The sequence below is a fragment of the Python bivittatus genome, unplaced genomic scaffold (assembly GCF_059951505.1).
Source record: "Python bivittatus isolate LINGU-HERP-01145 unplaced genomic scaffold, Pbiv_v1 ctg000390_np1212, whole genome shotgun sequence".
Taxonomy (NCBI): Eukaryota; Metazoa; Chordata; class Lepidosauria; order Squamata; family Pythonidae; genus Python; species Python bivittatus.
The window spans coordinates 3565817-3590246 of record NW_028277070.1 but is presented as its reverse complement, the minus strand read 5'-3'; the positions used below and the strand labels follow the sequence as shown (position 1 = coordinate 3590246).

Sequence of the window (24430 nt, the reverse complement as noted above, 5' to 3'; positions counted from 1 at the left end):
CCCATTTTACAGATCTGGAAAGATGCTGACCTCTTGATGCTAAGGATGTTGACTGAGCACAGTTGCAGAAAGAAATGAGCTTCCTGGCTGCCTTTGAGGGTCCATCCCTCTCTTCGAGGCACGCCAGTCCCACTGCCGGCATCCGGGGTCTCGGGGATTAGAGTCTCTGATTCCTCATGGAAAGAAAGAAAAAAACGACACACAGATTCTTGTTCTTTTAAGAATTCTGCCTTAGACTGCCGAGTCCAAAAGGGGAGGATGTCAATTATGATGTAGGTTGTAACTTGGGTTAAAGAAGCATGAGGTAGCCCAGATCATGAGACAAATTTCAGGAGACCAGGTCTAGGTTTGTTTTCCAAAGCCTCCCTGCCCAAAGTAGTGGCAGGAATAAAACAAAAATTTACTCTATTTTATATACTTTTCAATGCAATTAAAATTGGCTATAGATTAATGAATTGCAGTTAGGATTATTCAATACATGACTGGAGAATAATTATTTTTTCCTCCTCCCTTCCGTTACAATAGCAGAGTCTTGGAGGGTGAATGTGGGGGACACAGGTGATGTCGGGCATCCAATTCTCTGCCTCTGGTTTAAAGTCACAGTACTCCATCTTTTATATCCGCCAATCCTGCAATCAGAGAATCTGGGTTGCACTACAGTAGAAACAAAAAACCCACACTTATTACAAGAATGTCATTTACATGCTAACAGGCATTCTGTTATTGTATTTATTTACAGAAAGTTAAAAAAAATAAAGTTCCAAAGACCTACCTTGCATCCGGCTAAACAGCTTCAGAATTTTATATTTTATTATTGATTGCCTGGTTGATGGATCGCTATCCTTCCCTTTATCCTACTGCCAGTTCAGACCCACTGGTTTAGCAGACGGTAGCAAGGCAAAGTCTGGAACGTGCATAATCAGAATTTCTGTCTTCCTGATCCCTGAGACAATTGCCCAAATTTTAGGGTGAGTTTTTTTTTAAGGAAGGATGAGCAAGGCCCACACTTGTTATTGGACAGGGCCTAAGGGTTACACCATACATAGGCAGAACTTGGTTGGGTGGAGTTGGGGTGTTTACGCCGCTTTTGGAACCGTAGAATACAAACGTGGGAAGAGGCCCTGAAACATCGAGTCCAGTTCCCTGCTCAGTGCAAGAATCTACTACCATAGCAGCAATAACCCTATTCTAATTGATAAGCCTATTTTAAGAGTTACCCTACATTTTTCATGGGTTTCCCACCTTAAAATGACAAGACTGTGTCATCAATTTTCAACAATCATCAGAAGAGACTCCGGGCTGCAAGTTGGTCCGTTCCTCATTTAAGGCAGTGTGTGAACCCAGCAAATATAGGACCTCTGGAGAAGTTGGCTTCCTATGTTCATTTGGAGTCTATGTAAACCTGGTCTAATGTCTATAGGTGTCATCTAAAGAAAGTGAAACCAGCTTCCTTACAGTATTCCCTTGCACTGGTTTTCCCCAACCTGGGATTCTCCAAATATGTTTTCATAATTCTTGATGGGCTGAGAATGAGGAGAATTGAAGCCCGATGTATCAGGAGGGCATCGGATTGAGAACAGTTGTTGTGAATTAATGTGTCATTTTTGTAGAAGCCTGCTAATTTTTGAAGTTTTGGATGTTAGCTAACTTGTGGGGCCAGGTTTTAGACCTTCAGAAGCCATCGCACCACTGTTGCCCCAGCTGCTGTTCCCTTAAACAGCACATGTCCTCCATGCTCCTTAACCAAACAAGCTTTTCCATGCAGTCTGATTGCAGAAGGAGTCTTTACATTCCAAGCATACACCTCTGTACATGCACAGGGGCTGCACACGCGCCCAGTGCCTGCGTCTGCACATTGCAGAACGCTACAGTCAAGAGAGATGGGCTGCATTTTGGGAAAACATGTCTGTTGTCCTGATCTCCTTGTAGAGAAGACCCAGTGACCTTCAGAAGGACATGTGTCTCCTTTCACTGCACAACCCGCCACGCTCAGGGTATCCTATTGTACAGTGACACGCGACCCCCAGGACCTCTAAGCCGCAGAGAAAGAGAGGAGCAATTGGGACAATCATGATAATGGGAGCTGAAATCCAATATAGTGGTGGACGTACTAGGTGGGCTAGGCTTTTAAATCTCATCATCTGGAATGTGAGACTCGCATTATCCACCATAAGGTGGCACTAAAACCTTCTTGATCAGAAGGAACCACCTGGAGGAACACACAGAAAGAAGGAATTCTCTGTTTGTTGTCAAAGGACGCAAAAGATCACTTCCAAAGTTCTATTTTAGTGTACTTGCACGTTACAGGGAAAACAACAGGCAAGGTGATTAGCCCTGTGCACGAAATCATCCTGCATTTTTTCCCCCAAAAGGTCTGTTTGAATTTGACCAGCAAGAGTTTGCTTTTGCAAGGTAGCTTGAAAGAAGAGAATTTTCACAGCTGGAGTGTGGTAGTTTTGCACTTGGCCAAGGTGCCAAAAAAGAGAGGCGATGCCCCACCTTCCTTTGCACAGTCTCTCTCTGGGCCTCTGCAGCCTCCCTGGCTGCTCACCCATTCGTAAGAGGGAACTGGGAGGGAACTCCCATCCTGGGAGGGAACTCCTTCACGGGTGCTCAGATTGGGAACTGGGAGCCCAAAGGGAGGCTGCAGAGAAAGGAAAAGGAGGTACCAGGCAACAACTGCAGTTGGCACCCATCATCCCCACCCCTTAAATCAGTTTGAAAATGTTCCGCGGATGTAAGGAATGCCTTTCCAAGCATCCTCAGAATGAGGTAGATGAAGGGAAGCCTCCGTTGCAGGTGCAAGGGGAAATGGCGAGCAGAGAAGTTCACAATGATGGCCTAATACGTATCCTTGCAGATGGACTTCCCTGGGTGTTCCTGGATCCTTGGACTGCCCTTCTTTACACCCCTAAGGCAAAAATGCTCCCATTGCTGGCTCCTGGGGGAGGGGCGGGGAGGGCAGCACAGTGGCTGAGAGTAAAAATATTATTGGGAGGGATCCATGGAAGGGGTTGCAGGCCAGGTGCTTGTTGACGAAGAAGACGTGCTCATCACAACAAAAACCCAACTTTTCCAACATTCTGCATCCACTTTCCATTTTTAAAAAAATTGGAACTATTTCAAACCTTGGGTGGGGCCTTAATGGGTTTCCTATCTGACTTTCCCACTTAGGGCTAAACCAGCTTCTTCCCTCACCTCCTTCCTCCTGTTGTTAAGGATCTGGGCAGGAGCAGTTTGGAAGAAGGGAGACGTTTCCCCCGCCGTTTAGGCTGCCAATAATCAGGAAAGGGGAGGGTTGGGTTTTTTTTAGAAAGTGGGTTTGAAAAAAGTGACCCTGTCTTGTTTGGATTTAGAATCCGTTCTGCAAGACGGTAGAATAAAAAGGGTTTATGGTCCAGAAGGGCGTGTTTAAGGGGGGGACCAGGCTTGGGGGCCCCGCCACCCTGACTTGGATTAACGTTGCAGGTGTATTCCTGCCCAGGATTAGAAGGGAGAGACCTGCTTGGGGGGGGGGTAAAAAAAGTCAAGATGGCGTCTGCAACTGGGTGATGGAAGCCCCACCCGAGGGTTGGAAAACAGCGCTCTGCTCAAAAGCAGTATCTCTTTCAGGACTGGCACCCGTGGCATCTACTTATGATTTCTTTTTTCATCAGAGTCGGGTGACTAAGCGTGCAAAAAAACACGCCTTCTTTCCATCCATGGTGTCCCTTCTGAGCCCTTCGGATGGAAACCGGCGACAAAATTTCTCACCATTTAGAAACAAGCAATGCGTGAAAACGATTTCTACATTTTGCAACAGGGCTCTCCTAGTATAAAAAGAGAAAAATTAGCTCTCCCTCCCTGCCCACCCCCCAGCATTGCTTCACTGTGGCTCTCCGGCTTCTACGAATGATCGAATGGAGCCTCCAAATTTTGCCTACCGTTGTGGAAATATCAAATACGTATTTGAGTCTGTCCCTAGCTGTGTCCAATTACAAACCGGGCATGGACAGATTGCAGCAAGAAACTTTATTAGGAGAGAAAGTTTCTGTTGAGGAGATGCTCTACAAGTATCATTTGGGTTATTAAAGAAAAAAAAATGAAAACTGCAAGGTAGGAACATTTCTTTCCCATGCCTGTGCCACGGTTTAAACACTAGGCCACACTGCCTCTCATCTTGGAGAGTTAAGGCCAGGGGCACCCCACCCGAGGCCCCAGGGGTGCAGGTGATCCCCAAAGCTGTGGTTGTGATCCCAGAAAGGCCTCTAAAACTTGTTGCCAAGTTGCAATTTGCAATGAGATGGAATTCGGTAGTAAATCATCAAATTTCGTTTCAATTCTGCCCGCGCCATGTTGCTCAAACACCAAGGACAGCCCAGGGTCTGAAAAAAGTTGCACCCCTTTAGCTTTGACCATCCTGAATGAAAGACACCCGGGGAATCTTCAGGGTACGGTCAAAAAAGTCAAAATGGAAGCCACAACAGTGCAAATGAAGTTCTGTTCCATTTATAGGCAGAGCTTCGATGCACTGTTGTGGCTTCCATTTTGACTTTTTTGACCGTACCCTGAAGACACCCCTGAAAGGGACTCCACATAAAGCAGCCTGCTGTGTTTAGACGTCCCAACTTAGTATGAAATCAGGATCTTCAGCCTGGTGTTTTTTGACCGCTATATTGTTGTAGCGAGGCTGGTGAAAGTAACTCTGGGTCCACTAAAAACCCACAGGAACGCTGCCTTTTTATCATTCATGTGTTTTTTAAAAAATATAACACTACCATGAATTCTTCATTTCCAGTTTGGCTATCCTTCCAGAAGTCAAAAATAGCAACCTGATTTGCGAAGTGGTTTATATTTTTGTTAAAGCAAAGCTTAGGGGCTGCCACCTTTGCAGGACAAATCCTCCGGACCCGGCTTTCCTTGCCAGGTGCATAGACTCAAAATTCAACCAGGAAACGGTAATAAATTCACACTGAGAAAAAACCCTGCTGAAAATAGCCCTCTGACTGTATCATGATTCTGATAGTCTTCACCTTCTTTAAAAGTAGAAACTTCAGTTACTGCCTGTTGGGCTTTTCTTTCCTTAGGTCTTCTGGGGCAAAGTGAACATCTGGCTCTGGAGATTAGAGGGTAGGGTGCAGGTTGTTTGCTGCTCCAGCCTCCCCACTTATTTTTACAGTAAGACCTGGGCGTTAGCTGGGGAGAAAGATCCAAAGGAAACCTTGCTTAAGTGTTTATGCAGGCCTATCCTTTCTTAACCCCCCCTGCCCCGGGCTACACAATGGCAGGAAGCAAAGGATGGATGTTTGCTCCAAGTATCTAATCTCTCTCTCCCCCTTCCTCAGCTCGGTCCGCTTCCTCTTACTTGCCCCCCAAAACTTTTGGAATGATTGCTGTGCTGTCACATTTGCTCTCCAACCCCACCCTCTGCCCACCTTCGAACTTTCCCAAGCATAACAGCCCGAAACTGCGGGTGCTTTCTACCTGCCCCCCACCCCCAAAAGGCCTGTGGTTTGGTTTTAAAATTGCAGCTGGCGGGCATCCAGCTTCAAGTTCAAGCTCTGGAATATCTAGGATTTGGGGAAGGATCCAAGACTGACAATTTGGTTGGGAGACATGGCTAGCAGTTGACCATAAGTGGCCTGTGAGTGGCATGGATGCAAAGTGGCCCCATCTCGACCCCCAATGCAATTTTGGGTTGCTTCAGTGGAATGTTGTTTCCAGAACATGAGAAGCGATGTTTTCTTCTACGTTCTGCTTTGCTCGAGCCTGTCTCAAGTCCAGTGCCCAGTTCCGGGCACCACACTGGAAGAATGATTTAGAAACTGGAAGAGGTGTAGAGAAGGGCAATGGGGATGATCAGGGAACTGGAAACGAAGCCTTGCAAGGGGGTGGAAGGACACGGGCATGTTCTGCCTTGAGGACTGTTGGCCAAGAGCCAATCTCATAGCATTTCGTAGAGTACTTGGGGTTGGGGGCCTCTAAGTTGCTTCAATAAATAAATAAATAAATGTGGTCAAAGCAGCTGTAAAATACAATCAAGTCAGTCCTTTATTTTCTTGACTTTTTTCATTTAACACGTTCCAACGAATTATAACTTGACAGTCAAGGATTATATCCTTTAGTGTTTCTCACGCCTGATTTGCAATTATATCTATTATTAGGGTGATGGTAGGGAGGATAAAATGCAGGTCTCCTGTTCTTTTAATTAAAGGTTTCCTCTTTGCAGCACTTACCTTGATTGTTCCCAACTGATTGTGACTGGAGGGTTAACGTATCGCTTCTTCCTGGTCACTTCAGTGGCTTTTCTTAATTTAATTGTGTCATCTTCTGCTCTTGGGATGAATGTGGAAGCGTTAGTGGCTACTTTTCTTTTTATTTCGGTTGCACCATTTCACCATTTCACTAGAAAAATGCAAAGAATGCAAGAAAAAGGTTAAAAAAACCCAACCTAGTAATTAAAGTTCTCTTCCCTAAGGAATACCTAAATGCACTGGGGCAATTAAGAGAGACTTTTCCAAATGTAATTAAGAAGCTATTCATCACTAACGCCCCAGATGTGATCCAGGAGGAAGGAATCTGATGAAGGATTTGAAAGAAGTTTTAGTAAGTAGGGGTAACCCAGCAATTCTCTCCTTTGGGAGAGGGGAGCAGGGAGGGGGAAAATACTGCTCTCTTACACCTGTGGAATGGCTGCCCATCCTTTCTGCAGCCTGGGAAGGGAGGGAAAAACAACACATAACCAATGCACGAAACTGATTGATTTGTGCCGTCCATCAGGTCTCTTCTCTTAATGACCACGTAGACAGACCTTCTCCAGGAGATAGATCTGTCTCCAGCCTTGTCCTTCAGATCTTCCAGTGGTATCCCCATCACTGCTGTAACTGAGTCCATCTGCCTGGCTGCTGGTCGCCCTCTTCTTCTCTCTCCTTCCACCTTTCCCAGCACGAAATAACAGCACAACCCTGGCAGAGATGCAGTGGTTTGCCTGCAAGTGACATTCACCAATTGGAGGTTGTGTGTGGATCACAAGACACAATCACGAAGAACCCCCATAAGAAGGAAACATTCAGACATCTAAAGAAGCCAGAGGAAAATCGAACACTGCAGGAAATGGAAAGAGGAAGCCACAGATAAATGCAAAGTGGTCCCCCAAGACTGTAGGAACTGTGTCTGAAAGGCTGAAGTTCAGAATGAGCCAGAAAGGCTTGTGAAAGATACCACAAATAACACAAAAAGGTTCTTTGGTTATGCTAGAAATAAAAGGAAAGCCAAAGAAATTAAAGGTCTATTGCAAGGAGAAAGTGGTGAAGCAGGAAGGCAAATCTTCTTAACTCCTATTTTGCATCTTTCTGTTCTTGGAAGGGAAATGGAGTCCTAGCTGATCACGGTTATGCCATTGGTGGAATGAGGGAACTGCAGCTTAGGGCAGACGAGGAGAAGGTAAGAGAGACTCAAGTCTCCAGAGTCAGAGGGAGTCAATCCCCAGGGACTGAAGGAACTAACAGAGGGGATCATGGAGCCACTCTCAGCAATCTTGAGAATGTCTGGAAGGCTTGTGAAGTCGCAGAAAACTGAAGAGCAGATGTCATCACCTTAAAAAAGGAGGAGGAGGAGGACCTGGAAAATACAGATCTGACATTTCTATTGGGCAAGATCCTCAAACAAACTATCAAGCAGCATGTTTGTGAGCACTAGGATGGCATGACTACAACCAACATGAGCCAGAATGGGTTTGTCACAAGTAAACCTTACTAGACAAATGTGATGTTCTTTGGTAATGTTACTAGTTTAGTAGATCGGGGGAATGCCAGAGACATAGTATATCTCGATCTCAGCAAAGCCTCCAACAGAGTGAATCATAATATACCCTTGAAATAGTAAAATATGGGCTAGATGATACTCATGTTAGATGGACTCAGCTGGCTGAATGACACCTAAAAAGTTCTCCTTAATGGCTCCACTTCATCTTGGAGGGGGCACTGGGTTCTGTCTTGGATCTTTTTCCTACCATTCAAATTGATGAAAGAAAACTTGCCTTTGAAATTCCTAGCAAAGGAGAAGAGAATATCGGTCAATTTCTGTGAAGGGAGAACAGAGTTCCTGGACTTATTTAGTCTGTCTCTCTCTCTCTCTCTCTGTATGTCTTTGAATTTATTTATTAAGTTTTTTGTTTGCTACAGATGCTTTAATGCCACTTTAGTCTTCAGGACACTAAGTAATTGATAGTAATGTAATACACAATAAAACAATAATAATAGAAATTATATCAAATAGATAATTAGAGAGCCCGTTTGGTGTAGTGGTTAAGGCACCAAGCTAGAAACTGGGAGACCGTGAGTTCTAGTCCTGCTTTAGGAATGAAGCCAACTGGGGGACCTTGGATCAGTCACTCTGTCTGAACCCTAGGAAGAAGAAGGCAATGGCCAGCCTTCTAAAAATGTTGCCAAGAAAACTGCAGGGACTAGTCCAGGCAGTAGCCAGGAGTCAACAATAAATAACCCCCCTAAATAAATAAATAAATAAATAAATTTAAATAATCATGATACTAGAATTATAAAACCATAATGTTATATACCCATAAAAACCTAGAAGTTATCTCATGCCTTGATATCTCTAGAGAATATTCTCTCTTTCAGCATATGATCCCTGGTCTGGCAGACTGCAGCAGAAACCCCACCAGCTTTTTTTGTCCCAGGGAAGTAGGGGCAGCCAGGGAGGCTGCAGAAGGTTGTGAAAATCTGGAATGGGGAATTCTCCATTAATTGCTCTGCAACCATTAATGGTTGCCTATCCATTCATATATTCCCAAAGAAGGACACAGGAAGAAACTTCTCCCAGGGTCTTTTTCGGATTGGGAAGAAGGAGCAGCCAGGGAGGCTGCAGGGAGATGGGAAGATCTGAAACAGAGAACCTCTGCCCATCGGTTTGCTACCTCCTTGGCTTCCTACCCTCCTACTCAATCCTAAGGGGAAACCTCAAGGTGTGATTTTCCAAAGGGACTTTTTCAGACTGGAAGTGGGGATAACTAGGGAGACTGCAGGAAGATGTTAAGTTCCGATACTGGGCAAATAATTGGATCGGCTCATTCCCCAGTCCCTTCTGATCTTTTCATTTTACGATTCTATGAAAACAACGCCAGCAACAGCTTCCCACCCCACCGCTCAATCCTCTTTTAAACATTTGGTTTTAAAAATAAACCCCTCCAAAGCCTTCCAAATTTCATTTGTCTCAAAAGGAATTCCACGCAAACGTTCAAAACGTTTCTCCAAACAGTTTTAATTCCACCAGCAAGCTGGAAAGGCAATCACCAGCCCAAGAAATAAACATCTTCCTGGGGACGTGATTATTTGGGGGAATTTCTACATTCCCAGGATCAGTCATTTTTATTGTTGGCTTCACCACGGAGCACATCTGCCAAGGCGCTGCTAAAAAAAGGAACTGCTCGTTCTCACGTGCCAAATTCAGAGACGTAAAACCAGCCTGGGAAGCTCCTGTAATACCATTCCCAACCCAAATTTGAATGCTATTTTTGGGAGGGGGAGCGGATGCTGTGCAAGGCAGTCAGCTGTCGATCGGCATCATCACTAATCCAGCTTGTTAGGGCCCGGCCATCGTCAATCATCTCTCACTCATCCTGGGCTCACACTACACACTAAGCTATAATGTGGTTCCTTTTTGCTTAGCATACTGTATTGGGCCGGCCTGCCGCTGTCCTCGCTGTCTTGGGGCATATTGTTGGGGAATGTGTGCAAACCTGAGCATTCTGTCTTATTCCACAAACCATGGTTAAACCAAACATGGCTGCTGACCATGCTTGAACCTAGCTTTATTCTCTTCCTGAGGCCCTACGTTGCTTCCACTGATAATTCAATATCATGCCAGCCTTACCAATGGGCAAAATATTCAACAGTAGCATGGTTAGGGTTAAGGTGTGACTCCCACCTTAAGGCTTTCGTGCTCTGGGGATCTGCACCTACTCAGCCCAGCTGCTAAAATTTGGCACATCTGCTCTCTTCAAAAGAGGTGGATCTGCCTGCAATTTTCACCCAATTCTAATCAACATCATCAACTTCTAAAATTCAAAATGTAACGGCAATCAGACTTAAATGTCTCTTCGCCTGAAATGTGGTAAACGTCATCCCTTCATTGACTTTCCTGCTCTGTAAAATGTCACCAAGTTCTAGCAGACAAAAGAAAAGAATGGGAAATACAGTGCAGTTTGGGGTTTCTCATCTGAGCCTGATTTTTCCAGTTCAAAATGCAGATTCTTACCCCAAACTGAATTGGACAGGAGTCTGTTGGGGTTTTTTTTGGCTTGGACAGCCAAATCTGGGATAAACTGATTTGTGTGGCCTCTCTTCCCAAAGTCCTTCTGCTCCAGGAAAGAAAGGAAACTTTGAATTTGCTCCTTGTGGGAAGAGACTCTCTCAGCACAGAGAACACCTGGCCAACCTTATCTGGGCAGCTGGTCTTGAGAGGGAAGCTGGAAAATCCAAACACTTTCTGGAAGAAAACAACATTCGAGATGGTCAAGAGTGCCAAAAAGCCAACCTGGAAGTATCTATGAAGTCACCAGGATCCGAGGATGACTCAGGAGAGCTTTATTTTGTCTGATCTAAGCTAAGCAGAGTTGGACCTGGTTCGTACTTGGATGGGAGGCTGTAGGTTAGGCTGAGAAGTTGCAAAACTTCTGGCAAAAGGCAACGGCGGACACCTTGCTTCCAAAAACCCTGCACGGTTGTATCCATTTAATCACCAAGGTCAGCCCGAGGGAGACGTCGCCTTTCTCTTGTGAGACGCGATCGATCTCTACACGCTTGGTGGGCCACTGATTCGTTCTTCTTCCTCATCTCCTGATAGGGAAAGCGTTGGGTGGGCGGGGGCCGGGCAGGGTATCGTCCCCTGGGAAGGGATGTTTTGCAAAGCAAAGAGCTTGTTTGGACGGCCCTGGCGGAGCCACGCCAGGGTCACCGAGGAGCCAAGAGCAAGGAGGTCACCATTCCCTCAGCCAGCAGCCACAAACAGGAACCCGCCTTCCGCTGACCGTCTTCCAGAAGATGAAGGAGCTTTTGGAGAAGAAAGCAAGAGGAGACACTCAGAGGAAGACGTTACAATTAGTCAACTCTCTGTGGAAGGCAAAGGAGGAAGCTCAGAATATAAACCAGCATCAGGGAGCATTTGCTGGGATAAAAACAAGCATATGGGCAGTACACACACACAGACACACACACAGACACACACACACACCCCTTGGCCTGCTGCAGAGAGGTAAATTTAGCCAGCTGGCCTGAGGTCTTCTTTCTCTTCCCAGCAAAGGTATTGAGAAGTCAGGACTTAATCCTGGCCAAGAACAAGGACCAGTGGGACGTGGTGGGACGTGGTGGAAAGAATGGGGGGCGGTTACCCTACCTGTTCTCCAAGGACTTCAGACTTACCCATCTGCTCTAGGAAGAAAAGGAAGCAGCAGCTGAGTGGTTTTGCAATGTTTTGTTCCTGATGCATTCGGGATGCGTTTTCCAAGAAACACCAGAAAGAAAAACAGAAAAACATCGCCCGCCCTCGTGCTTGTTTTTTAAAAGCTCACAGAACCACTTCTTTCTGTTCACTGTACTTCGGCCAGATTCACACAACACGCCAGCCTAGGCTGAAATGGAGATAGCACCTCTGTGGTTCAACCCAGCCGTCGCCTTCTTGTGGGGTGTGGGCCAGCCACACGTTAAGCCATGGCAGGGTTTATTTTGGGAAGGACTAGCGTGAAGAGAGGAATTCAACAGACCAAAAAATGCATTGTTTTTCCGAAACGTGTTTATTTTGCAGGAGACTCTCAACAACCCAACCGCTAATTAAAAGATCACGCCAGATAAATTTGCAAGCCCAAGCTCTGAGATATAAAACTGCCAAGAGTGAAACGGAGCAGGCCTCTCTTCCAGATTGGTTCCAACTTCCAAGAAGGTCCCCAAGGGTGGAGCTGCTGAATGCAAACACACAAACGGCGATGATGTTTAGCAGAGCTCTTTGCACCGGCGGGTCCACGAGATCAAGCTCTCTCGGGCAAATTGCTTTGGCATGACTGAGCCCAAAAGGAACAGCGAAAAAAGAACGGAGAAAGGCAGTCACATTAAGCTAAGCTTTGAACCGTAGTTTACAAACCATGGTGGCTGAGTTCACACAACACCAAGCTCAGCTGAACCCAAATCAGCCACGTGTCTGGTGCACGAATATTCTTCTCCTTTATCTTTCCTCATCCAGAAAGGCCCGAAAGAGGCTGCATTTGCACGACGCACTGGACAAACCACAAAGCTGGCACCCACGTTTTGCAAAGCCAGCTCATGGCATCAGTTTATGGTTCCATGTCGTAAGAAAGAAGCAGAGGAAGCAGGAAAGATTCAGAGAAACTCCACAGAATTATCAGGGCTGTAGAATTCAGGTTTTAGGAAGGGGGGTTGAGGGAGCTAGGTTGGGCTAGCCTTGAGAAGACAATCCTGGAGAAGGGGTTGGTGGGGGATAAGATAATCAAATATCTGAAAACACTTGAACGGAGTAGAAGAAGGTGAAGCTCTGGATTCTGCTGTTCTTCCAGAGTACAGGAGACGGAATAACACGTTCAAGTTATAGGAAAGCCAATTCTGATGGGACGTTAGAAAAACTTTCCTAAAAGAGCTGTTGGACAGTGGAACCTGTGACTCAGAGGTCACTTGGATGCGTGCAAGTGTGCTCGGGATGCTATAATTTGGAGTGTGCACTGTTGGTCTCCATGACCTCAGTGACCCCTTCAAACTCTAGGACTCTTATTATTGAGATGGAAAATCTCAGACGCATCAAAAGCCGGCTTGAAGGCTCCCATCAGTCGCTTTAACTCCTCATCTCAGATGTATAGGGCACAGGCTGTAATGATAAAGCATGGCAGAATTTTACGGATTCTGGGCCCGTGCCACTCCTCTGGACACCAGTAAGCTGGTGGCTCTTACTCAGTTCAACCCTAGATAAGTACATAAGGTGACATTCAAACCAACCCCTTCACCAGGTTCAGCAACATAAAACGGATTGGGGGAACCGAACTGAGGGTGGACCCCAGACTGGGCTGATTCCTCTTTGAAATCAGAGTCCCCACCCCTCAAAGGGAAGCCACGAGGCGACTGGGGGGCCTTGGTTCTGCAGAGCAAATTTCCCAAGGCAGCCGCAGACTTCAAAGACGACCCTCAGTGTCTCTCCCTTTGCTTTCCCTTCCTGAAAGGAAAAGGCAGACCCCCCGTCTTTCTTCCTGTTTATGATCCATGATGGATGCCGCTTGGATCCTTCCTTTGCTGCTTCGGGTTTGGTGAGCGTTAGGGCTCATCCCCACATCCCCTGACTATGGCACTAACATGCTCTGATACCATCTTTTTCTGCCACGTTCCCAAGTGTCGCCCTCCTCTCATCCCTTGCCCAGCGTTGCGGCAGCTTAACGTTGTCTTCAGTCGTTCCAGTTTGAAAGGACTCTTTTCCCTCTTCTTACAAACACATTTTTGCTGTGGACCCAACTAACCGCCGTCACTGATAGTTTGCTCCTGACACGGCCAGGAGCAGCACCTGCCCGATCTTATTGGCTATTTTAGACTGCGGCAGACCATGCCCCCTTTCAGTCGCGGGCACTGCCCTTCATGGTTATTTTGGCTTTGGCTGCAGGACAGACTGGACATCTGGCTTCTGCAGGGACATCTGTCCACGCACTGTCTGACCATTCCTTTCCAAGTGATTGTCAGGTCCTTATTAACAGGCCCTTTCGAAAGAGCGCCGCTAGGCTTACTTTTTGAAACGGGTTCAGTGGTCCTTCAAAAGAGCACCAGTCTTGCGTTCAGAAACAGGACCAGCACGTGAGAGCACTAGTTCTGTGCTGCACAGATGATCAATTTAATTTGGGAAAGTGAGCTGGGGGTCACTGGTTCTGTCATCATCAGATGCATTACAGGTTTTCTGCTGTTTATGCCCACAAGGGGATTTGCATTTTTCTGTTTTTATCACTTCACAAGGGAGCTAGTTTACCTTCTTTATTCCAGCTCCTCGGCCATTCACGGGCTACTTCTGGGTGCTCCCATCCATCCCTGAGGACAGAACTGGGTGCTCTGCCAGGGCAGCTGTTCCTTTGCCGCCCTAGTTGCGGGTGGAGCTCTCTTGTTGTCCGTCCGTCCCTCCCTCCCTCCTGCTTCCTCCAGTCAATCAGCTGGAATATTTTTAGACCCAGGTTAGTGCTCTTTCAGAAGAGCACTAGACTTGTATTGAGAAATAGCCCAACTTGACAGGTAGCTAAAGATGCTGCTCTAAGCAGCCTCCACCCAGCCCTGCCCAACCTCACGTTGGGGAGAATCGTGGGTATTTTCCTGCCAGCAGCCCATACCTGATGAAAGGGAGGCCAAGCCAGAGGAATCCACCAACTGCTTTCCTGAACTTGCCCCGTATTAAAACTGTAAGGACAGTGCCAGCGAGTGGCCTTGGGGCTGTGGCAGAAGAGGGCTTGGCAATCAGGGCAGCGCCTTTCCTGCCAGCTCAAGGGATCGATGGATCTCCCTTGAGCACAGCTGCCTTTCAGCGCCCTTCGAAAGCCCAGAGTAAGTGAAAGCAGGGATTGTGGTTCAGACAGCTTGCTACATCTGGAGGGCTTTCTTTCAACCGCGTCCTTTTTGACAGTGAACCACAGGGCAAGCATGCTCTGGCAACCTCTTTTTTCTGCGGGGACCTTACAACGCTGCCTTCGTCCCATCCCCAGCCTACGTCAAGGACAGTCGTATGTCTGAATCGCTGTTAAGCTAGCATTTCCCCCTTATTCCGACACTGTCCAAGGGTAGCCTCGAGGTGCATGAAATCTGCTTGGTTTTGTCACGGGTTACTGGGAACAGAAGGTGGGCAAGAGAAAAGCAGTCAGGACAGCGGTTTCATGCAGGTCACTTTTCCCAAGGGCAGTAAAGAGTCAAGTGGGGAAAAGCCCTCAAGCTGTGGTTGGAACCCTGCCCAGTGCTCTACTCAGTAGACCATGGTTTAACAATCCATGCAGTGTGGCACAGTGCATTTCTGTGAATTGGTCCTAAAGACACAAACATTTTGGATAGAGTGGTAGGATATCAATCTAACCAATCAACAGAACAAATACAAATAGTAGCATTCCTGGAGGAATGCGCCACCACCCTGGGCCAAAAGCTGTGAATTCTTTTCCATCTTCTGACAAGTCCTCCGTTGGGCTTTGAAGGGGCATCTCCGATCCTTTGGGGAGAGGAAATTAGCATCAGGAATTGCAAAACAGCAGCTTCCACCTGAGCTAAGTGTTAATTAAAAGCAGATCACCTTCCTGAAAAAGGTAGGAACTTGACTAACCTGCGGATATTTATAGAGATTACAAGTTTGGGTTTTTTCCCCCCCTTAAATACCCATTGGAAAAAAAGTAGTAAAATTGTCACACCTGGTTTACAGTTGGAGATGGCTATCAGGCTTTCTCATTGTTACCTGTTGCAGGATGGGGGTCTTGGGGGGGGAATGGTTTTCCTCAATGGACGAAGGAATCCTTTTCAGCAGTGCACGGAGGTCAGCCGGGGCCGTTGGGCAGACAAATCCGAGCTTGTCCAAGTGATTTGTGGGGTGGGGAAGGTGGGAATGATTTGAAACTGCATCCTCCATTGCCCTAGATGCAAGGATAGAGAAAGGTGAATGCATTGGAGACCCACATGTGCACCAACCCCAAGGAAAACCACCTTTGGTTAAACGGAAAACGCCAGTTATGTTCATAGCACAATGCCCAGAGGGCTATGCTTCAATTACCAAAACAGGTTAGACAAAACAGGTATTTCACAGCATTGTCAGTCCCAACTGACTAACTGTGAGCACCTCTCAGGTTTTATCTGGGGTTTTACCTTGTCTTTGGTTATTTTTGGTTTCGACACAGTTCAGATTTTGCTAGCTAGCTATTTATTTTATTTATGTATGTATTTATTTATATTTTGAATTTAGACACCGCCCATCTCGCGAAGAAGTGACTCTGGGTGGCTCATAATAAAATGTAGCTTTTAATTTAATAAAAGATATAAAATGACAAGGCAGCTTTTCTTTTCGTTGCATGTTACATGCTGTCAGGGTCCTTCAGGATATAGGGGTTAAGCAGGGGGCAGAAGGGGTCAAAAAAGTCAAGATGGCAGCTGCGCCCACACGACTGAAGACTCACCCCTTTTCTGTGTGTGTTGGGGTGAGGATTTGATCACATGGCTGCCACTGCCATCTTGGCCTTATTGGCCCCTCACCCCCCCAAGATAATAATGGTAATAGTAACTTATTAAACTTGTATGCTTCTGAGTGGGTTATAAGTACTGATGGATGGATGAACGAATTAATGAATTTATTTTTCAGATTTGTACAGCACACTGAATCATAAACGAACGACCAAGGGTGGGTTTGCCCATCAGTTTAAGCTAGAACGTAGGTCTTGGTTTCTGACTGTGTCGTGCAAACCCATGTATATTGTCAAGGGAATGTCAGATTCCATTTTTCCTGGTGGTGGGATTTTAGCCCTGGCTTTCTATATGCCAACAGAACATCATATCTATCTAACATATGAACATCTGTAGACTGAATACGCTTTCTTATGCTATTTTTTTCCTTAACAATGAATAAATTACAATTGCTGGGTTCATGTGACAGGCTAAGCTACAAACCATGGCTGGGTGCAGGCAGTAAGTCAAACTCAGCAAACTATAGGATCGTTTAGTACAGTGTTGTCCAAACTTGGCCACTTTAAGATGAGTGGACTTCAACTCCCAGAATTCCCCAGCCAGCCATGCTGGCTGGGGAATTCTGGGAGTTGAAGTCCACTCATCTTAAAGTGACCAAGTTTGGACAACACTGGCTTAGCACAATATGTGAGCCCACTTGTGGCCTGAAGGAAGAAACTTCTCGGTTCTGATGAAATTTTAAAGTGAACTATATTAAAAAAAAAATGCTTTTTGTGGTTGGCTTAACAAGGCATAGTTAAGCAAACCAAGACTCAGCCAGTTGCAGTTCCTATCTGACTTTTTAGCATTTATTTTTATTGAACATGTTAAAAGGAAAAAAAAAGTAGAATCCACAAAAGCAAGAAGAGAGAGAGAAAAAGAAAAGCATGGAAAAAATAGATAAGAGATTTGTGAGCACCGTCACCCTAAGTAAATTATTAATACCTTCTCAGACTAAGATTGAGTTCTACATGTTTAAGTATCTCAGGTCATTTTAAAACTACAGATTGTTGTTGAAATCAAATTAACATACAAGTATCAATGACGGTAACTGGCGCAGTATGAAATGTAAGTTAAAGTGAAAAATTAGTCTTATCTAGTTGGTAGATTAAAAAAAAAGGGATCTTCGTGGAAGATCTGGGGGATCTCCAAGAGATGATTTGCATTAAACCTAGATGGGAGGCCACTAGGAAACCCTAGTGGATTCCCTAATTTTCCCCTAACAATCCCTAATTTTGTAGGCTAACCAGGAAAGTGAAAAAGTGGCTATGTGTCCATGAAGCCACCAGGAACTGAACCCCACCCAGAGGAGTATTTATCTCAAGCTAAATTAATCAAATCAAATGATTTACTGAATATGCCACAATTGGCTACATTCACAAATCATCCTAAGCTGCAAAGAAACAAAGGACATTATGACTTAGCGTGAACCCAACCCAAGTTTTTCTAGAGTCTAAAGAGCTGCATTTAGAAGCTGGAACAGTTTGTTTTTGGAGCATGAGAAATTCTGTATATTATTAACCTGTGGGTTTTTTAAAGGGATTTTTTAAGGTTCAACTACACTGAAGACTGTGGGATACTACATTGGCAAAGTGATTTTTACAAGCAGAGGAGAGTTTTGAAAAGTAGGGATGGGCACAAGGGATACACATCTCATTTTTAAAATGTGCAACCTGGGTTTGTATCTTACAACAGGTAGAGTCCTGGCACGACCAGACCAGATTCCAAGTTCCTCCTCGGCACAAAGAACTTGAATTCTCCTTGCAGAGATTCACACGCCCCAGCACGGGAGCCTACACATCCCTTGGGAATCGGGCCTTGCAACCCAAAGTGTGAGGTCTGTTTTCTTTTTTCTCACAACAGGGATGCGCAACTGTTTTTTCAGACCAGCGGTGACGTTCATCTTATGCCGGGCGTGCTAGGCTCTCCACGCGTCCCTCAACGGCTCAACCTTTGAGAATCGCACCTCCTCTTCCTGGATGGCAAAGGAATTTAAGCGTCTCATTTGTCTTCTGTCAATAAACTGACCCTTCCAGGAATTCTCTCTGCGGAAACCTTTAGCAGCCTGCCTGCAACGGCCCGGGATCCACCGGCAGAGCCCAGGCTCCGCTGCCCTGGTTTCTGGCTCCTTTCTCCCAGCCCCAGGGAAACCACCGTCAAAGCCACCCACCTGCCCTGGAGGACACAAGCAGCTCGCCTGGCTTGGGGGCCTCCTGCCGCTGCCCAGCACTGGCCACGAGGCAACCAGGGTTTGGCTGCAGGCTTCTGCTAGAGGCAGGAGAGTGCTTGAAACACTGGGGATCCCTTCACATCCTACTGGATGTAAAGGGAAGGAAAGTGGAGTGAATTAAGACCAAAAAGTCATTATGGGGAGGACAGAGGAGCCCCAATGTTGGATTCTGCTGCAAGGATACAGACAGCCCTTCTGGGACCAGGTTTCTCCCAGGGGAGCTGTTTTCTGACCCTTTTTCGTTCTCCCCCTCCTGTCAATCAACACGAACCAGGGCCAATAGCACCAAACTTTAGAGGGGAGGGTGATGCAAGACCCAAAGGGCAGAAGAATGGATAGGAGGGAAAGAGCAAGGCAAATTTTGCATGGCCCTGAAAAAATTAAACATTACTTTCATTAGTTAGGTTTCTCTCCAGATCAGGAACTCACAGCTGCGTCGATAGCGCTCCGTCTTGGCATTACTAATCACGACCCTGTGGGGTAGATTGAAAGAGAGCAAGACTAGCCTAGAATTCTCCTGGGGGCAGACTCGAATCTGGGTCCCTCCAGTCCCACACCAACAGCACAGCAACACTCTTGCTAGTCAAAATAATTTGTTCCTTTCAGCGGTGCAGATAAAATGTAATGTTCTGCTCCTTATCCAGGCCATTTACACTTCCCTCTCTGCTCACATATAAATAGGAGACTTCCGCTCCAACGTGGCTTTATTTATTTATTTATTTATTGAGGGCCGGCAGTTGCATTTAGATCCCTTCGTTCGGTCTGGATGGATCCTAAAGAAAGGCTCAAGGCCTCAAGCCCCTCGCCCCTTTACTGGACAAGCCTTGCACAGGCCCACCCAGCTTCAAACTTCCTTGCTTATCTGGTTTTCGGAAGGCAATTTCATCCTTGGTGCCCTTGTCCACTGTTGGAGTTTAAAATACCCAGGCATGTCTTCTGGGCAGAAATAGCTCCAGATGGAGCTTGGTGATGCCCCGACGAGTGGGGTTGAAAAATCTCCGCCAAGAACGCGACCCTCAAGCAGCAGCAGTTGAGAGCCGTTGCTTGGCGCTGGGTGAGTTGGCAAAGGGAGGGGGCCCCGTCCTCTCCTCGCAGCCCTTCTCACAACCCTCCCCCCTCCCAGACAGATCCCAGAGCCAAGAAGTCTCTGCTGCCATTTCAGCCATCGCCCCCTTATCAGTTTCATCCTTCAGGGGATCCAATTTGGCAGGCCTTCAAAAAACACCAGGGAAGGGAAAGAAAAACAGCTCGTGAGGGTCCGAGGGTAGCAAGGACCCTCCCTCCCATCAGCCAAGTTGAGAAAGGAGCTGCAAAGGTAAAGAAAGCCCTCCAAAATATGGAACGTATTTCTAAAATTTCACAAGCGGGGCCCGGAGGAAACGGCACCGTTATGCACCAAGAAGCAGCACAGAGTTCAGTGCTGTTCGTGTTCAGAGATAAGCCCGAATACGCTTTAGGGGTTTTATTTCAATGCTGTGCAGAAACTGGCTTTACCATGTTTCCATTTTCATTTCGGACAGAAAAGGCGTCTGTTTTCCTACCTTGTTCTTAGGACTCTTGAAAATGTCTTGCCAACTTCTCTCAGTAGTGGTGTGGCAAGCCGTAGTTCTCTCTCCCTCTCTGGAGCACCCCGGTACCCTCCATTCCCCAGGCTGAAAGTGAGAGAGAGTGGAAGGGCTGGAAAGGCAGGGAGGGTGCAGAGGGCCAGGGAGAAAGCTCTGCGTTCCAGATGTTTCCATCATTCTGCACCCTCCCTAGATGTCCATAAACTGAACAGTAAGAACACTTCCTTTCTGAGGTCTCCCCTTGAAGGAAGGGTGGGCAGCCAGGAAAGCTGCTGGAGAGAATACCATGGAAGGTGGGAACTTCACACACACACTCTTGGCCACTTCATCACTAAATGAGCACCACGTTCCCTCTCTGAGAATTTCTCTGAAATTAATCAAATTGTACAAGAGCTGGTAGAAAAAAATCCAAAACTGTTTCTCTGCATGTAGAACTTTTGTTCTGAGGAACTGTAAAGTGTGTGTGTGTGTGTACAGCTGCCCACTTAGTAGAAACTAAACCTAAATATTAGACTACAGAAAATGTCTGAATGTATACTTAAGTTACGGAATCTCAGCTTCTGTTCTAATTATGCTTCCTTGGAAATAAGTTCCATGGGGCGCGGCGGGCCTTATTTCTGAGTAAACACGTTGGAAAGGCCCCAGGACCAGAGGCCAACCCTTGCTTGATACTGGAATTAAAATCAGTGTGTCTGTGACCACAGGCTGTCTGCCCTCTGCTTGACCATGTCCAGCAAAGGGGAACCCCCACCTCCCAAGGTCATCAGTTCCACCAGTGAATTGCTCTTACTATTCAGAAGTTTATCTAACATTCAGCCAGAAATTCTCATCTTGCAAAACTTCCTTCAGCATCATCTCAGCTGCAGCGGTCACCCTCACCTCCATGGTTTTTAGAGCAACTGGTGGCCAACTGGCTGTCCCTAGTTGGGGGAAGCCACAAATTGGGGGAAGCTGCTCCAGCTAGAGATGGGCGGGCAGGCAGGCGGGGAGGAATTCTCTGCCACCCCATTGCTATCCAAGTATAGCCCCCAGGCTATGGGGAAAAAGATAGGCTTCCACACCATCACATCTGAATCATATCAAGAATCTGTAGCTTGTTCTCCAGTTTGTCAAAATGAATATTCCTTCCAGACCTGCCTCTCACACGGGGGGTCTAAAGATCACTGCAACCCTTTGAGGTTTCCCCCAACCTCTTTCTGAGGCTTAAGAAAACCAGCTGCCCGCAAACAGGGTGTGCCTGTTAAAACAGGAGAGGCTTGTTGCTGCTGCTGCTGTTCTAAAGGGAAGAGGTTCCTGCTCATTTAAACTGTTCAAACAAGCAGAGGAGTTTTGGCCAGGCTGGCAGGGGATGATGGGAGCTGTAGGCGGGTGGTGGCTAAACCCTCTAAAGCCTGCTTTCTTAAATTGTGGAGGAGCTTCTGTTAAAAGAGCATTCCTAGGCGTTTGAGGTGATTCTTTAACCCTTTAGGAAGACGGCTACAAGAGCAGGCACCTGAGCAGGCTTAATACAGCAGGTGTCCCCAAGCACCTTCCCTCTTCCCCAGCCCAACAAGAGGACATGCTAAGCATAAGAATGGAAGCACTTCTCTCTTCCTTTCCTCCCCAACTTGCATAGTGGAATACAGTGCGGGGGATAAATAACTGGAGCCCTGTCAGGCGTACGCCTTGGTGTGCAACTCCGTGATGCTGGCGAAAGAGCGCCCGTGGCATCGTTCCATTTCGGCTGCCATGTGTATGCAGGAACGGACTTACAGCCGCTTGTGGCGTTCGCGCAGGGAGGGGGAGCCGAACCCCCATCGCTTCGCCCTGATGAATGGGGCATCCGGTTTGGAAAATTCCCACACAGAGGCTAGCAAGAGCCCAACAGGAGCCTACTTGTGCTTTCTTGGGGTTCTGAATCCTCTTTCTGTCTCAGGAGGTGTGCAAGGGAGGGGAGGGGAGGGGAGGGGAGGGGAGGGGAGGGGAGGGGGCTGCAGGACGGCCACCGGGCAGCCCAGTGCCCAGATGCGAGACCAGCGTGGGCTGCCGAAATCCGAATGGCCACTTGAAGGCAGCAAACAGCTCCTTTTTCCCATTAGTCATCATCTGGATTTTTGCAGCCCATTGCTGGTAACCCTACAGGCAGCTAAAAACTTTTTGGTGTCTCAAGCCAGAACACCAAAGGACCCCCTCCCCAAAACCCCCCACAGCAGATCCCAAAGCTAAGAGACTGAACTGAAGATTTTAGAGATTTCCTTGCCTATCTTGGGCTCCTTCTCTGCACCTGCGGTTTTGCATGCCTGGAGGCAACACTCCTCCCTGCCCTGGAAGCCAGCACAGAAGGGCCCTTTTTTTGTTCTAATTTGCCTGAAAAAGAAGAGCCCTTAGATTCAGAGCATCTTTGAAAAATGTTAGTTGGCCTCTGTGGGTTTTTTCCCCTCCCTGCCAACCACCTGTTGTTGCTCCTTGTAAAACAAAAAGCATGTAGCAGAGACTTCTGTGCAAGTCTCATTAAATGTGCAGGTGCTGTGCATGAAGATGTGCTCAGATCACTTCAAAATTGGGGGGGGCATAAATACCTGCAGACAGACTTACGGAGTTGCTTCCTGTTGCTCTCCTCTCCAAATGGCCTTAAGAAACAGTCTTTTTGATTCAGACTTGATTTCTGCTGACTTCAAAGGGACACTCATGCACTTTCCTTGGGAACTGTTTTTTTTATTCTTAGAGCTTTTTTAAAAAAATTCCCAATCTCTCCTACAGCCCTGTGGTTTACTGGTGGTCTCCCATCCAAGTCCAAATCAAATCCTGTTTAGTGTCTCAGCTCAGCTCAAAGTCAGTTGGGGTTTGTCCCCTTGTCTGTATATACGCCCACATGATTTCCCCTTTACACTTCCTTTCAAATCCAACTTTTGCAGACTTCGGGACAATCTTGCCATCTCTGCAGCCTTTTTCAGCGTGGCACCATCAGGAAACTAAGCTGTCTGGAGATAAGGGGCACTCCAGCAAATGTGATCGGTGCCTGGCTAGACAAGGTAGCCTGACTAGAAGCAACTGAAATATTATTTTTCTGGCTGGGGAATTCTAGGAGTTGAAGTCCACACGTCTTAAAGTTGCTAAGATTCAGAAGCCCTGCTTTAGGACACAGCTCTCTCCTCTCCTACTTTGTAAAATATTGTCCACATTGAGGGAGCTCTAGAAAGGAATCGATTGTGAACAGCCGCAACCACTGTGGTCCAAATTCTTTCACAACTGCCTCGTGCTAGGGCTGCAAACGTTGGCTGCAAGTACAAGTCTTTTGCATGGGACAGCCTGGACTAGTGCTGAATCCTGCTGTTGTGGGTGTCACAACAAACAGGAAGAGGGACAGCCCACACGGCAAAGCTTAGGAACGAAGTTATGAACTGAAGATGCCAACGCAGCTTCTCTGGGGTGCTTGTTACACAGCACGTGGGTCTGCTGCCCAACTGAAGGTGTTCACCAAGGAAAGAACCTGGATGTCACTGCTAGAGGATGCAGCACAACTGGATATCAGGTTGTTAGGAATGGCGATGTCAGTCTGCTGAGAGAGCAAAAAATTGTGTCTCTCATGACAGTCTAAGGCAAGAGATCATCCTACCTATCTAACAAAGGAGGAGCAGCAATGTCTGCAAAGCTAAAGCGGGCTCTCACTTAATACTGTACAGTTGAGGGCACCAAGGATCAAAGGAAGCCACGAACTGCACTCTGCAGCCGAGGAAGGAGGAGGGTGCAGCCAGCGAGATCCACAAGGGCTTTGGGCCAAGCAACATCCCAGAGTCCCACGCTGCAGTTAGACTTCTTTAGGGCCAAGGGAATTCAGTGGCTATAACAGGGTTGGGAAATTTGTTGGAGGATGTTGTGTGAACAGGGCATCACCTGAAGGCTTCCTAGTTTGTTTGTCTGGGAGGAGCAGATCAGGTCAACAAACCAAGTGCAGGGTAACATACGAACCCCACCGGGGGGTGTGGCGAGTGGGGCACAAATGATGGTTCTGAGTCCAGAAAGCAGGCTCTGGATAGCGACGCCTTGGGAAGGGCGGCAGCTGGACACCCCAGGTTCACATGCCAGAAGCAGGCTGGGAGGGCAGCAAACTCAGCCTGCAAGCCGCTGCTCAGCCTGTCTACCTGGAAGGGCTGCTGAACGGACTTCAAGGCGGGCAAAGTCTCATTCCCGAAAGCTGCTGCAGACGACTTGGTCCCTTCTGTCCCATCTGTGGACTAGCTACTTCCCAAAATGTTAGGCAGGAAAGACCCTTCTCCTTCCTCGCTCTCTGATCTTCCTTTGGAGGGCGGGGGGACCTGACCTTCTGCCTGCCCAAGGAGCGATGGAGCCTTTCCTTGACAAGCAGGAAAGAGGGGGCTGCAACCTCCGCGAAGGGGAGCCATCCCAACGGCCAGGCAAGTGGGACCAGGAATCCAGACACTGGT

General features: G+C 47.1%; 1 protein-coding gene across 12 annotated transcripts; it reads right to left on the bottom strand.

The window, feature by feature from the left end:
* Positions 1-212: 212 nt before the first annotated feature.
* On the bottom strand, positions 213-24430 carry LOC112541804 (uncharacterized). Of its 12 annotated transcripts, none has more exons than XR_015796684.1 (6): positions 19983-21883; positions 18833-18914; positions 15457-15631; positions 6791-12867; positions 6216-6384; positions 213-654 (listed from the first exon to the last, which is right to left on the bottom strand). XR_015796684.1 is itself a non-coding variant. In XM_088143862.1 (5 exons), exons 1-4 carry the CDS (start codon positions 22673-22675, stop codon positions 6382-6384), a joined length of 384 nt encoding a protein of 127 aa, XP_087999988.1. In that variant the 5' UTR covers positions 22676-24430; the 3' UTR covers positions 213-654; positions 6216-6381. The 12 variants fall into 12 exon arrangements, 1 of the variants encoding a protein (XP_087999988.1); XR_015796683.1 differs by having other exon boundaries at positions 14005-15631; positions 19983-21538; XR_015796681.1 differs by having other exon boundaries at positions 6791-15216; positions 15413-15631; positions 19983-21531.